At 44.2% G+C, this 14,450-nt stretch overlaps 1 protein-coding gene across 2 annotated transcripts in view; it reads right to left on the bottom strand.

Annotated features, from left to right (window-relative positions):
* The window catches only part of abca2 (ATP binding cassette subfamily A member 2), a 79,701-nt gene that overhangs the window by 23,628 nt on the left and 41,623 nt on the right, over window positions 1-14,450 (bottom strand). For both annotated transcript variants that reach the window (XM_014171165.3, XM_082968450.1), the window contains exons 3-17: window positions 12,868-12,979; window positions 11,964-12,133; window positions 10,576-10,697; window positions 9,798-9,911; window positions 9,535-9,711; window positions 9,087-9,308; window positions 8,280-8,647; window positions 7,775-7,934; window positions 6,746-6,874; window positions 6,310-6,477; window positions 5,664-5,760; window positions 3,797-3,970; window positions 2,638-2,740; window positions 1,486-1,600; window positions 813-1,003 (exon numbers count right to left, since the gene is read on the bottom strand). In XM_014171165.3, the coding sequence (XP_014026640.1) occupies window positions 813-1,003; window positions 1,486-1,600; window positions 2,638-2,740; window positions 3,797-3,970; window positions 5,664-5,760; window positions 6,310-6,477; window positions 6,746-6,874; window positions 7,775-7,934; window positions 8,280-8,647; window positions 9,087-9,308; window positions 9,535-9,711; window positions 9,798-9,911; window positions 10,576-10,697; window positions 11,964-12,133; window positions 12,868-12,979 (2,422 nt within the window). The remainder of the gene's footprint in view (window positions 1-812; window positions 1,004-1,485; window positions 1,601-2,637; window positions 2,741-3,796; window positions 3,971-5,663; window positions 5,761-6,309; window positions 6,478-6,745; window positions 6,875-7,774; window positions 7,935-8,279; window positions 8,648-9,086; window positions 9,309-9,534; window positions 9,712-9,797; window positions 9,912-10,575; window positions 10,698-11,963; window positions 12,134-12,867; window positions 12,980-14,450) is intronic.

Here is a 14,450-nt window from a genome sequence, read left to right as displayed (position 1 = left end):
TTGCTCCTCAATCCATGCACCTTGGTTGAAGAGTGAGGTAGCGAGTGTTTCTATTTGTTAGCATTTACCAACCAGACACGTTTCCTTCGGACGTCTTGCAAAGGAGCGGAGTCACTGTCGGTCTGATACATTAAGGAGATAGCATTTTTAAATAACATGTTTCTTTCTCAATGAACGTTGGCATGAAGTGAAACAACTTTTATCAAATCAGCCGTTAACTATCATAGTGACTCATAGTGAGGGATTCGTTAGATTCATCTCTAACACCCTGAATGTGGGTAACGTCACTGCTGCTTTGATATCACGGCTTTCAGTGAGGATTGTAATAACGGAGAGAAACATGAGAGAGAGAGAGAGATTGTAAATATCCAAAGTAAGCTTTGGCAATATGTACATTGTTACGTCATGCCAATAAAGCAAATTGAATTGAAATTGAGAGAGAGAGAGAGAGAGAGAGAGAGAGAGAGAGAGAGAGAGAGAGAGAGAGAGAGAAACCAGTCAAAGCAGAAGTTGCAGTTGCCCCTAGACACTGGTTCACAATGAGTTTCACATTGTCACCCAATAACGGTGAAGATTTCAGGAAGGTAAAATGATCCTATATCTGTGCCTAAGGCCATGGCAACTTCTATCTGGGACAAAGAAAAAGTTGAAAGGTGCACATATGCTCCCAATGATTCAATGGTCAAAAGAGCAGTGTGCAACTTCCTTTATAGTATAATATTATGTTCGTCTGCACTTCTCCTACTATTTTGGCTGTGTGTCAACTCATGCTTTTTACTAGACTAACGTCAGAGCAGTAGTGGTGTCATTACCAGAACATAATGGTGGCGATGGCGTAGATGGAGAGGAACAGCCAGATGATGAAGATGTCGCTGTGGAGGAGCACCCGACCGTACTTCAGGATGGCCGTCAGGGCCGTCACTGAGATGGACAACTGGACAAACCCAGTGATGAACCAGGCCACCCAGTGGACCGCGTTGTTCAGACCCATCATCTTCATCACCTACAGACCAGGCAGGGAAATACAGGTTACTTTCCGTAAGAGTTTATTCCTCTTATTTACACTCTTACAGTCACTCATATGGATGTGAATGTAACCTCAACAACCCCCCCCCCCCAGATATGAAACAAAATATTCTGAATATGAAGGGAAAAAAACACAATATTATCATAGGAATTCAACTTGGAAAAACATGTATATGAAATCCATATTTCTCCAGCAGGGGGCAGAAGAGAGGCAATCAATACAAGTGACATCATCTTGCTATAGGATGCCAAACGAAGGCAGAGAGTAGATGGCTTTAGTGTTGCTGCCCCAATAAAACAGACAGACATTGGATAGGAGACGCATTCTAAATAGCACCCTTTTCCCAATTTTGACTAGAAGTCTGGTCAAAAGTGTTGTACTATAAAGGGGTTGCCATTTGGAAAACACACAGAGACCCTAGTGTAGACAGCTGAGCATGCAGCTGCAGGCAGTCTCACCTCTTTGAGCCGGTGCTCCTTCTCCGCCACAATGTGTTGGATCATCATGGCTACAGAGTAGACCCAGGAGATCACCATGCACAGAGGCATCATGTGCTCGATCACAAACAGGAAGCTATGGACCAACAACAGACAGGAGAAATCACTCGCTCAATGCTAAACCTCATTTAGATCTATTATTGAATAATTTGGCAATCGAGCAAGTTGAGGGGACTAAACTGCTGGGTGTAGCCCTGGGTAGCAAGCGTTCACGGTCAAAACTCAATGGTTGCTAAATTGAGAAGAGGTCCTTCCATGATAGGGCGTTGCTCTGCCTTCTTGACATCTCAGTCGACCAGATAGGTCCTACAGGCCCTAGTTTTGTCGCACCTGGACTACTGCCCAGCTATGTGGTCATGTGCGGCAAAGAAGGACATAGGTAAATTGCATTTGGTCCAGAACAAAGCAGCAAGTATCGCATTTAGATGTACACGGAGGGTAAGTGTCAGTAACATGTATGTCAATCTCTCCTGGCTCAAGGTTGATGAGAGATTGACTGCATCACTAATGGTCTTTGTGCGAGGTATTGATGTGTTGAAGGTACAGAACTGTCTGTTCAAGCAGTTGGCAGACATTTTGGACACTCATTGGTACAACACAAGACATGCAACCAGAGGTCTCTACACAGTCCCCAGGTCCAGAACCGAGGCTGGGAAACTCACAGTATTAAACAGAGCCATGACTACATGGAACTCTCTGCCACCCCAGGTAACTCAAGCTAGCATTAAAACCAGTTTTAAAAAACTGATAAAGGGGACTGTGAAGAGACACACGCATTTTTATATATCTTGTATTGTAATTTGCATTGTACTACATATTAGACCTAGATATTGTGTGTACTGTATGTACTAATATGTAGGCTATGTGTGACATTTTAAATGTACTTCAGTCTTTGACTAATAATGTTCTGTACTATCTATCTATCTATCTATCTATCTATCTATCTATCTATCTATCTATCTAAATGCGCAGGGCCAATATAATTTGATTACCTCAGATAGAAATAGTGCCAGAATGAATGGTTATTTTGGCCACAGTCCCAGGGCAGAGCAACTATAAGAAAAACCCAATGAGAGTAGAGGAGAGGTATACTGAGAGAGTTCCAAGTCTTACTCGTCTCTTGTGTAGCAGGGGTAAGGGAACATCTGGACATAGTTGCCAGGCTCCACCACGTCATGGCCCACAAACGTGTTAATGATGGCTCTCTCCATCATATCTGAGGACACACACACACACACACACACACACACACACACACACACACACACACACACACACACACACACACACACACACACACACACACACACACACACACACACACACACACACACCACACACACACACACACACACAGCAGAGATGACAGGGCCAGTCTACACCTTAGTGAGTAAGCCTTCCCATCAAGTTTTCCCCAAAACATACGGAGAATGTGCTGGATCTGCAGCTTGGCGTTGGTACCCACACAGGTGTGCCCACCTCAAGATCACTAGGGTAAGCAGTTTACCCCAATTAACCCTTATCTTAATAAAACACCAGCAAAAATGTGTTTGACATAACAATTGTGTCCTCCGCGAACCTGATTTTGTCAGTTGATTTATAGTCTATGTACAGTATAGCCTATTTATAGTTTTGCCTTCGGCAGATAACGTTGAGACAACAAGTACAGCTTTGAGTTTTGAGACGTCTTCTTTACTACTAAGCAAGGGGAATGAGAAACATACCAACGACACAACAACATTTGGAAATGCCATACCAGCATTCCAATTCTGTATAAAACACTAATTAGAGCCAACAGTTTTCTTCATATTAATTAATTTGAAATAGCCCAGGTGCCAATCTATTCTGCTTTGGTTAAAGGGAGTCATTGTGCTAACACTAGTTAGCATTGGCTTGTGAAACTCCCTTTAACTTCCTTCATACTGGACGCAGACGTAAAAAAGTTATCCACGAGTTCATCTGACTCTGGGGAAATAGATAAAGTGCCTCATTGCCAAAATCCCGAAGAATCTGTTTAATGCCTTTGTGGCTGTGATGCTGATGATAATGGCTAGAGTTGTCTAGAGTTGTCTAAAGTTGTCAAGAGTTGGATAGAATTGTCTACAGTTGGCTAAAGTTGGCTAGAGTTGTCTAAACTTGGCTAAACTTGGCTAGAGTTGGCTAAACTTGGCTAAACTTGGCTAAACTTGGCTAGAGTTGGCTAGAATTGACAACATTTCAGTCTACATTTACAACACTTCAGTAGACAACATGGAGGATTCTGGTCACGTACCCTGGATCCAGACAAAGCCGTAGAGGAAGTAGAACTTTCCCCCCGTGTTGGGCCCTGGGCGCCAGTAGGCCCGGCGGATCTCGTTGGTTTTCTCTGTGAAGCTGGAGTTCTGTCTGATCTTATAGAGGACATGAGGAGGCAGGGAGCCATCTAGGTTGGTCTGGAATATCACACCTGGATGAGAGGGAGGGGGACATTATGTACAATATGTCTTTGACATTATTTCCTCACAATATGAAACCTATTTCCGATCGGAGGCTAGCTGCATGCCATAGCCACTGCCCTTTCCGTAAAATCCATCTGGCCACCTGGGCCTGGCCATTAGCCACGATCTGTTTTTACTGTAAAGCCTAATCGAGTGCCAAAGACATATTTCTATTTTGTGATAATGTAATGGACAGTAAAGTTGTCATATCCGTTCTTGTGATTAACTTCATCGGGGTAGGGGGCAGTATTTTGACGTCCGGATGAAAAGCGTGCCCGTAGTAAACTGCCTGCTCCTCAGGCCCAGAAGGTAGGATATGCATATTAGTAGTAGATTTGGATAGCAAACACTCTGAAGTTTCTAAAACTGTTTGAATGATGTCTGTGAGTATAACAGAACTCATATGGCAGGCAAGAACCTGAGAATAAATCCAACCAGGAAGTGTGGAAATCTAAGGTTTGTAGTTTTTCAAGTGATTCCCTATCCAGTATACAGTGTCAATGGGGTAATTTTGCACTTCCTAAGGCTTCCACTAGATGTCAACAGTCTTTAGAACGTTGTTTCAAGCTTCTACTGTGATTGGGGAAAGAATAAGAGCCATTGGAATCAGATGACTGAGAAAATGACATGAGCTCAATCGCGCACACTCACGTGCGAGTTAGCTGTGTTCCTTTTCTTTTTTGAAGACAAAGGAATCGTCCGGTTGGAATATTATGGAAGATTTATGATAAAAACATCCTAAAGATTGATTCTATACATCATTTGACATGTTTCTACAAACTGTAGTATAACTTTTTTGACTTTTCATCTGGACTTAGTAAGCGCGTACCTTGCATTTGGAATAGTGAACAAAACAAACATTTATTCTGGAACTGGGATTCCTGGGAGTGCATTCCGATGAAGATCATCAAAGGTAAGTGAATATTTCTAATGTAATTTTTGTCATTTCTGTTGAATCCAAATTGGCGGGTATATGTATGGCTTGTTTTGATATCTGAGCGCTGTTCTCAGATTATTGCAAAATGTGCTTTCGCCGTAAAGCTTTTTTGAAATCTGACACAGCGGTTGCATTAAGGAGAAGTGTATCTATAATTCTTTCAATAACAGTTGAATATTTTATCAACGCTTATGATGAGTATTTCTGTAAATTGATGTGCTCATTCACCGGAAGTTTTGGAAGGCAAAACATTTCTGAACATTACACGCCAATGTAAAATGGGGTTTTTGGATATAAATATGAACTTTATCGAGCAAAACATATATGTATTGTGTAACATGAAGTCCTATGAGTGCCATCTGATGAAGATCATCAAAGGTTAGTGATTAATTGTAGCTGTATTTCTGGTTTTTGTGACGCCTCTCCTTGGTTGGAAAATGGCTGTGTGGTTTTTCTTGTCTCGGCGCTGTCCTAACATAATCTAATGTTATGCTTTCGCCGTAAAGCCTTTTTGAAATCGGACAATGTGGTTGGATTAACGAGAAGTGTATCTTTAAAATGGGATATAACAGTTGTATGTTTGAGAAATTTGAATTATGAGATTTTTGTTGTTTTGAATTTGCCGCCCTGCTATTTCACTGGCTGCTATTTCACTGGGGTATGTGGGACTACCCCAGAGAGGTTAAATCAAGTAGTCTGTCCACCGCAGTGGTTAGTTTACTCACTGGCAAACACTGAGATGTTATCATGGTAAGCTTGGTTCAGTGTGTAGTTGACGATGCTGTCCTCATCCGGAAAACCCTTGAAGATATCCACACTGACCTGGAACAAGAAGAAGAAGAAGAATACTTTATAGATCCATATTCCTTGCAGTCAATGGAAAATTGTCTTCTGCCTTGATCCCAGCCAGATGGCAGCCAGAGTGCAGCGCCAACCCCCAAGAGCACAGGAAACGTCTATATCGGCAACATCGGTAATAATAGTCCCTGCCCTGGGCTCTGGTCAAAAGTAGTGCACCATATAAGGAATAGGGTGCCATTTGGGATGAATCCTGGGACTATTGAATGGAGCTTTGCTTCCTTGTCCAGAACTGATTATCAGTGCTCATATTACTGCACGCCTGCTGTCCGTGTTCGGATCAATATACAGTACTCAGGTTCCACTGCTCTTCCTGTGTCAGTCTGAATCAGAACACCCATGTCTACAGTTCTTCCTGCCCGTACACCAGAATCTTATAAAGCTCTCATGTAATGGATAGTGACCTTGGGCGTTCCAACCAGGACTACTTCTACTAGATTTACTATTCATCTGTGTTTTTTGTGTGTGTTTGTGTGTTTCTTTCTTTCTTTTTCATTCAAGTTTCATACTGACCTTGGACATGAAGTGTGTCCAGCCACAGGCGGCGTTGTCAATGGTGTCTAGCTGCTCCAGCAGGGTGGAGGTGTTGGGCAGGGTGTAGTTGCCCTCCAGCAACCCACGCAGCAGATCACTGTCTGTTCCATTCAGCAGTTCCGGGTGACCACGTAGGTCAGAGGTCAACTAGGAAAAGGAATACATAAGGAGTTAATGTACAGGTAGGCATATCCATGGGCTTATTGTCCAGTAGTGTGTATGTGTTTATGTTACAGTGTACATATGGGCTTATCAGGCAAGATATGGACTGTATTAATATACTGTGTGGGGGACAATGCATTTTTTCAAGATTGCCAGTTAAATCTTATGCCATTTATCAGACAATATTACCTTATGAGGTGAGGTGAATAGTGCCTCTTACTGTATATGAAGAGAGGTAAAAGCTGTGTGTTACCTGCTGCATCCAGGCCAGGTGGTGGTGCAGCTTGCCCTCCTCCAGATAAGTCCTGAGCTGGGCAGAGATGTTGAGCCACACCCGGGCGTAGTGAGTCACGTTCCCCACAAACGCAAATGTCTCATTGGCCTTCACACAGAAGCAGAGTCACGGGTCACCGACACAGAAGTAGCTATCCCAGGCCTAGCTCTGGTCCAGGGTGTTACGTGCAGCTTGCAGGTGCTGAGGCTTCTCAGTGTCCGCAAGCCACATCCTGAAGCAGAGCTATCCCAGTCCCGTCAACGTCTCGTTACTCTATCCACATCCTTTCAACTGACCTTTTCTGTTGAGTCCTTTCTGTGGCCCTTCCCTCTACTTTCTGCCTCTCTCCTTCCCTCTCTAGTTTTGTTCATTTCTTAAAATCCCTCCCTCCTCCAGTCCTCTTGCTAAGATAACAAATCTAGCTATAGACCATCTGCCAATAACAAGCCGGGGGTAACTTGTGGGATGTACAGAGAAACAGAGAATCAATGGCCAGTTCTGCATATATTGTGGTATAGCGAGACCTCCGGAGACTGAGGATAGCATGATTCATCTAGCAACGCATTGACTTCCTACACATCTTGCCCTTAACCGATGAACAGAACATGTAGCTACATGATTAATGTGTAAGGCCGGGATACAAATGACCATGGGGCTCCTAGTGACTTCCCAACATTTTCTCAATACACTGTGAGTCTCAAAGTGTCTGACAACAGCTAGACCGTATAAATGAAAGAAAAATTGGAGCACCGGCTATCCTAAGTCTTGGCATTTGGAATTGGATCACATCTTGTGTGCGTAAGCATTTCCAAGTTGTTTTCCTCGTACTTTATCAAATGGCTATAGACAATGCCTGGGCAGCAGTGTGCATAGCTCTATAGCCTAATGACATCTGAATAACTCTATTACAGTACACTGTCTAGGTACAAGTCACTGTGTACATGCTACAGTACATCCACGATAACGATACAGATGACAGAGCTTGAAAGAACATGGTCATGTACTTGCCTTCTGAATGACTTTGTCCACCTGTGAGCCGATGGGAGAGTAGAGGATCTTGGGATTTGTAGTCATCAGATGCACTAGTAAGCCCAGATTGCGCTGCTCTTTACTGGTAAAGCCCAGAGAGCTCATATTCCCTTGCTTTAAAGCCTCTGGCTCAATGATTCTGGAGACAGTAGACAGGGGTCAACAACTTCAGCCTTTACGACATAGGTGTACAGCACTGTGTTTCTCTACTCTGGCACCAGCCCAGTTCTACACACCTGATGCATTTTAACAATTTAAAGCATCAAGCCCTTGATTAGTTGAATCAGGTGTGTTATTATATGGCTGGGACATAAGCCTGCACACCCTGTAGCTCTCTAGCCTGGTCCCAGATCTGTTCGTGCCCAAGCAACTCCATGGGTGACAGGGAATTGGCATGATAGCATAAACAGACTAGCATTCAGGCAATTGGATCTGCAGTTAAAGAACAATGGCATAGGAATGATCCTATTACATAGACACAAACCTGTTGTTCCCACACAGAATAGGCTGCAGCCCTGCCCACAGCTGCACAAAGGTAGAAAACGAGTGAGGGTTCTCTTCTTTCACATTCTCTTTCTCTCGTCCTCTCCCCTCCTCTCCGCCCTCCTCCCAGGGGTTCTCGGTGGTGTTGGGCCCCCAGGTGGTGGCGTTGAGGGACCAGGAAGTGGTGGTGTTGGCTGGAGCCCCAGGGGGGGCGTGGCCGACACAGGCGCCCTTGGGGAGCAGGCGAGCCAGGCCTGACAGCAGGTCTACATCCCTGAGGAGCCTCTCCACGTCAGCCAAGTCCTTCAGCAGAGCACCCAGGTGGGACTGGGACAGAGGGGCCGAGGAGTTGGCTTGCTCCAGACGCAGCTGGAGAGAGAAGGCCGAAAGGTGTGGAGAGACAGAAGAAAGGGGGAGAGTATGAGAGAAGAGAAAGAAAGAGAGAGACAGATGTGGAGAAGAATCAAAGGGAGAGAGAATAATGAGAGTATTAGCGATAGATACTGAGATACAGTAGTATATACTGAGATAGATAGGGAACTGAGATAGTTACTGAGATAGATACTGAGGAGCCATAGAATGTCAGCCATTCCAAATACAAAATCCACAGTATTTATTTATGTGTGTTTGATGAGGGAAAAGCACCTCACCACAGGGATTCTCAGTTCAAAGCAGCCATTGAGTGTGTCCCAAATGGCACCCTGTTTCCTATATAGTGCACTACTTTTTTTATGGGCCCTGGTCAAAATTACAGCACTGAATAGGGAATAGGGTGCCATTTTGGATGAAGCGATTGTCTCTAATGTACCTTGTCAATGAGGCTCTGTGTGTCTATCTGCTCTCGGAGCTCCTGGCTCATCTCTCCAAACCGCTCAGTCCTTTGTCCCGCCCCACCACCACATGCTGCGCTGTGATAGGCCTGGAGCAGGGACTGCTGCTTCTCAGGAACCAATAGAATCTTGCTCAGCTCACTAGGCCCATCCTCCCCACAGGTAAGCATTTCCAACATGGCACCAGTCAGGAGAACACCCTTTGAAAAAACAATCAACAGCACATTCAGTAGAATTCACCATCATCATCATCATCATGTATGGTATCAATTATTTCAATGGTAGTCTTGTAAAGGCTATTGATAAAGGTAATTGATTCAGGCTATACGATAAAGGCTATTGATTCAATAGAAAAAAGACAGGAGGAGGAGGAAAGAAAAGGAGGATGATTCAGATAGAGGAGGATAGATAAGATAGGCAGTGCACCTCCACCTCCTTCAGTCCCTGGGGGTCGTATCTCTGGCCTGCCCCTCCTCCTGCTAGGCCTAAAGCCTGGGACATGAGTTTGAGTAGGGCCTGACGATGGGCTGCTTTGGTTGGGTCTCGTAAAGCTTTGTGGATCAGTCCACCATCCAGACTTTGCATGACTCCCAGCAGCTTCTCCTGAGGGGACGATAGGAGGGGATTACTGCTGAGCTAATACACAGACTCAGATCAATTAAATTCAATATTTCCCATTAGTAGCCTACCTCCAGTTGAAGGATCTTCTCTGCAGGGGTGTGTGTGGTCTCTTTTTCCCCTCCAGAACTGTGACTACTGCCCCCTCCAGTTCTGGGGTACAGGCCAAAGATCAGGTTGAATACCTGCAGTTCAGCAAGTGAAAGAGAGGACCCACACACTCAGAGAACAGGAAGATAAACACACACACGCACGTGCACACACACACACAAACACACACACAAACACACACGCAAACACACACACACACACATAGGTGGCAGACAGGACTTCAGTGTTTGTTTGCATAGGGAAAGCTGTCAGAAAGACAGGATAATGAAGAGAAACAAGGAGGGACAGACAGAAAGTGACTGACTGGAGAAGATAAAGATGAGGACCTGAAGCCAGGCCTAGACAATTAAATGAGACAGAGATGGAGGGAAACAGAAAGTTGGGAGGCACCAAGCCATATATTGATACAGTATGATTCAATGTCACTCCTCAATGACAATACGTCTTTGCCAAATCTGTAATCTTGGCAAACGGGTGTATATTCAAATTTAGATGTCAAAATGGTGTTATCTAAATGTAAATATACCCAACAGCCAAGATTTTAGATTTGGCAGTCTATACTAACATTGTTTCTTACTTCCTTGTTCATCAGTCATGTCACAACATTTGAATGTAAACTCTGCATTACCCCATAACTAAAACAGTCCCCAGGGGGTAGATGAGGACTAGGGAGGTACAGTGTGTGTGTGTGGGTGGATGGAGCGTGTGTGAGCGCGTGCATGTGACAGGATCACAGACCTCTTTGAGGTTGACAGGAGTGGAGAGCAGCAGGCTGGCGGTGTCATTGGGGAGGGACAGATTCCTGACCAGGAACTGATGGAACACTGACTGGTTCTTCAACACACTGGCTACTGTGAACCCTGCAGGGCAAGAATCACACAGCACAACCACAGATAATACACATGAAGACTTCCAGGAACTGCTTATCCAATAGAAATCGCACAGAACAGTATCAAATGCTAGCAGTATCAAATGCAGTGTATGTACATCCAATAACTTGTAGGGGCCGGGTACGAAAATAAACGAATGGAATTAAGATAGATACCCACAAACTGACAGTTTTGTGGAAGCTACTCTGAAAATGTAGTTTACCAAGCTACCAATTACTTCACACTGGAAGAAGTTAAGCTACACTAAAGCTACCCTTAAGAAAAATATAATTGACTTAACTAAAGTAACTTTGAAAAAGTAGTTCAGTAGATCCAAGCTACTTTTTGAAAAATGATCATATGTACATCTGAAATGTCATAGACTACAAATTGCAAGACAGATCACTTTGGGGTCATTTGCTAGCAGAATGTGTAATTTAGCCTATTCAACACAAAAACTATGTTTCAAGTGAGAATTAGGCAGGTCGGCTGATGAAAAAGAAAGGAAATGATCGCCTACTTCACCCAAAAAGAGTAGTGTGTAGTTCCAGAAGTTAGCTACACCACTACATGGCAAAAAAAAAGTAATTAACGACTGAAAACACTACCTAGATTGGATTTTAGTTCAACTACCACCAAGCTACTGCAAAACCTAGTTAAATTACTAGTTAAACTACATGTAGTTCACTACTCCCCAACACTGCAAACGGATGAATGCTCCTGCAGTTTATTGTGTAATGTTTCCACCCAAAGGTCTTTGCCCTCCTGAAACTTTTTTGTGCATGTGTATCACTTGGGTGTGGCACGCACACACACTGCAGGAAATCACTATCCAGAGGGAGCACTTGTTTCTTTCTAGAATTCCTCAAGCTTATTGATTTCCGTGCCCTGAAAGGACAAACACAAACCTTTGATTTGAAAGGTTAAATTGCTTGTCTTCCAAATCTGTCTACAGCTGGTGTCCTCAATATTGAGAGCAGAGGTAGTTTAGAGAGGTACAGGTTTACTGTGACACAGACACACACACACACACACACACACACACACACACACACACACACACACACACACACACACACACACACACACACACACACACACACACACACACACACACACACACACACACACACACACACACACACACACACACACACACACACATAGGGCTGTATAACCGTGTAACCAATGGTTATGAACCATCATGAAAATAAAATAACTGTCATAACCTTTGAAAAACAAATGTGACACACACACCATGGCTGGTGTTGAAATTGTTGTCCAGTGGGTAGGGCCCTGCGGATGTGCTGAGGCTCTCCAGGTGTTGCTGTAGGGACTCCAGCTCCTGGCCCAGTCCTGGCCTGTCTGCTGTGAACAGGTGGTTCTGTAACACCACCTCACGGATCCGCTCCAACAACTGGGTGACACTGGGGGAGGGGAGGGGTGAAATAGAGGAGAGTGAGGGAAAGAAAGGTGGAAAGAGTGGAAGGAGTGAAAGGAAGGGACAAAGAGAGAGAGAGAGAGGGAGAAGACAGATGAGGGAGAGAAGAGAGTGAGAGAGAGAGAGAGAGAGAGCAGACAGATGAGAGAGCGAGAAGACAGATGAGAGAGAGAGAGAGGGAGGACAGATGAGAGAGGGAGATGACAGATGAGAGAGAGAGAGTGTGTGAGAGAGAGAGAGAGAGCAGACAGATGAGAGAGAAAAGAGAAAATAGAGATTATTGAGAGAGGTGTGGGGTATCGTTCTAGGTAAAGACACAATGACAGCCCCCTCCCATTAGGAGAGGCCGACAAATCTAAAAACTAAGCAGAAGGAGATTAATCAATCACATGCATACAATTGCAGGTAATGACCACCATCCAATCCTACTGTTAAGTGTTATGGACATTAACACTGTTAGGACATTAGTGCTTAATGGCATTAAACTATTAGCTGCCTGTCATAAAGGAGAGAGAGAGAGAGAGAGAGAGAGAGAGAGAGAGAGAGAGAGAGAGAGAGAGAGAGAGAGAGAGAGAGAGAGAGAGAGAGAGAGAGAGAGAGAGAGAGAGAGAGAAGAGAGAGAGAGAGAGAGAGAGAGAGAGAGAGAGAGAGAGAGAGAGAGAGAGAGAGAGAGAGAGAGAGAGAGAGAGAGAGAAAAGAAGCTGGGACTGTTTGACTCACGTTGAGTTCTTGTACTGTAGGAAGCCGAACTCGTCCCTCTGGCCGTCGGGACACAGAGACTGCATGATGGGAATGATGCCTGCTGAGGTGAGGGGAGCTGCGCTGTAGAAGGCTGGACATACAGGATGGACACCAGGGAAGGACAGGGGGGACAGGTGGTAGGTAGGGAAGACAAGAATAGAGAGAGTAGACAGGGATAAAGAAGGGCAGGGAGAGATAGGCAGGACACAGATAGGCAGGACAAAGATATATGATTCACAGGAAAAGCAAGGAAGAGCGAGAAGGGAGAGGATTATAGGATTGGTTGGGAGGAGATGGAGGGTTTGAATGTAAATACCAAACCCCAAAAAGTATGTCAAGTGAGTAAAGAGAAAAAGAGAGAGGAAGTTAGGTCACAGATAACACACAGTCAGTAGCCAGAGAGGAGAGGGACCAAGATGTCAGGGCTGAATTCTTGGACATAATGTCATCATTCTGTCTCAACAAAATGTTGCTTTTGTTTCTAAACCACTCATAAATGGTGAGTGCTGGACACGCTTTCACCAAGCCTGCAAAAAAACTAGGTCCATACAAACAAGGTCTGAACATAATGAAAGGTGTCCCGCAGGGGTCGATTCTGGGTCCTGTACTTTTTACTGTTTACATTAACAATATTGATGTCTGTAAGAATGTTTTACCTGCACTTGTATGCCAATGATACTGTTGTGTACGCTATTTTCTGCCTTCATTGTACTAAAGAAAAACTTTATTGATCTGAAATTAGTATTGAATGCAGGTAAAACTAAATATATGTTGTTCTCTAGAGTGCATAAAAATAACTTAATTGAAGCATATGTACTTTGGATGGTGTTCATATTGATAGTGTCCCTACTTACAAATACAGTATCTGGGCATCTGGATAGATGAAAGGCTGCCTTTTAAAAAGCATATTGATGAGTTAGTTAAAAAGCTAAGAATTAAAATGGGTTTCTTCTATAGAAATAGGTCATGCCTCTCGCTAAATACTAGAAAGCAGATTATTCAGTCGATGTTCCTAACAGTTCTAGACTATGGCGTCATCTTCTATATGAACACAGCTGCCACCTCATTAAAGCCATTAGCTACTGTAGATACAGTTTATCATAGCGCACTGTGCTTTATTACGGGCAACAGTTTTAGTACTCATCATTGCATTCTCTACCAGAAAGTGTGTTGGCCATCTTTGATGTCACGTAGATTGATACTTTTCTTTTAGATTTGTTGTTTTTTACTTTTACCCCTTTTTCTCCCCAATTTGGTATCCATTGGTATCCAATTGGTAGTTACAGTCTTGTCTCATCGCTGCAACTCCTGTACGGACTCGGGAGAGGCGTAGGTTGAGAACCATGTGTCCTCCGAAACACGACCCGACCAAGCTGCACTGCTTCTTGACACAATGCCCGCTTAACCCAGAAGCCAGCCACACCAATATGTCGGAGGAAACACCGTACACCTGGCGACCGTATCAGCGTGCATGCGCCCGGCCCGCCACAGGAGTCGCTAGAGCGCGATGGGACAAGGGCATCCTCACCAACCAAATCCTCCCCTAATTCAGGGCTCATCTG

Source organism: Salmo salar, chromosome 24, assembly GCF_965601325.2.
Source record: "Salmo salar chromosome 24, fSalSal1, whole genome shotgun sequence".
Classification (NCBI taxonomy): Eukaryota; Metazoa; Chordata; class Actinopteri; order Salmoniformes; family Salmonidae; genus Salmo; species Salmo salar.
Note: the sequence above shows the minus strand (reverse complement) of the source record. Positions and strands in the feature narration are given on the sequence as shown.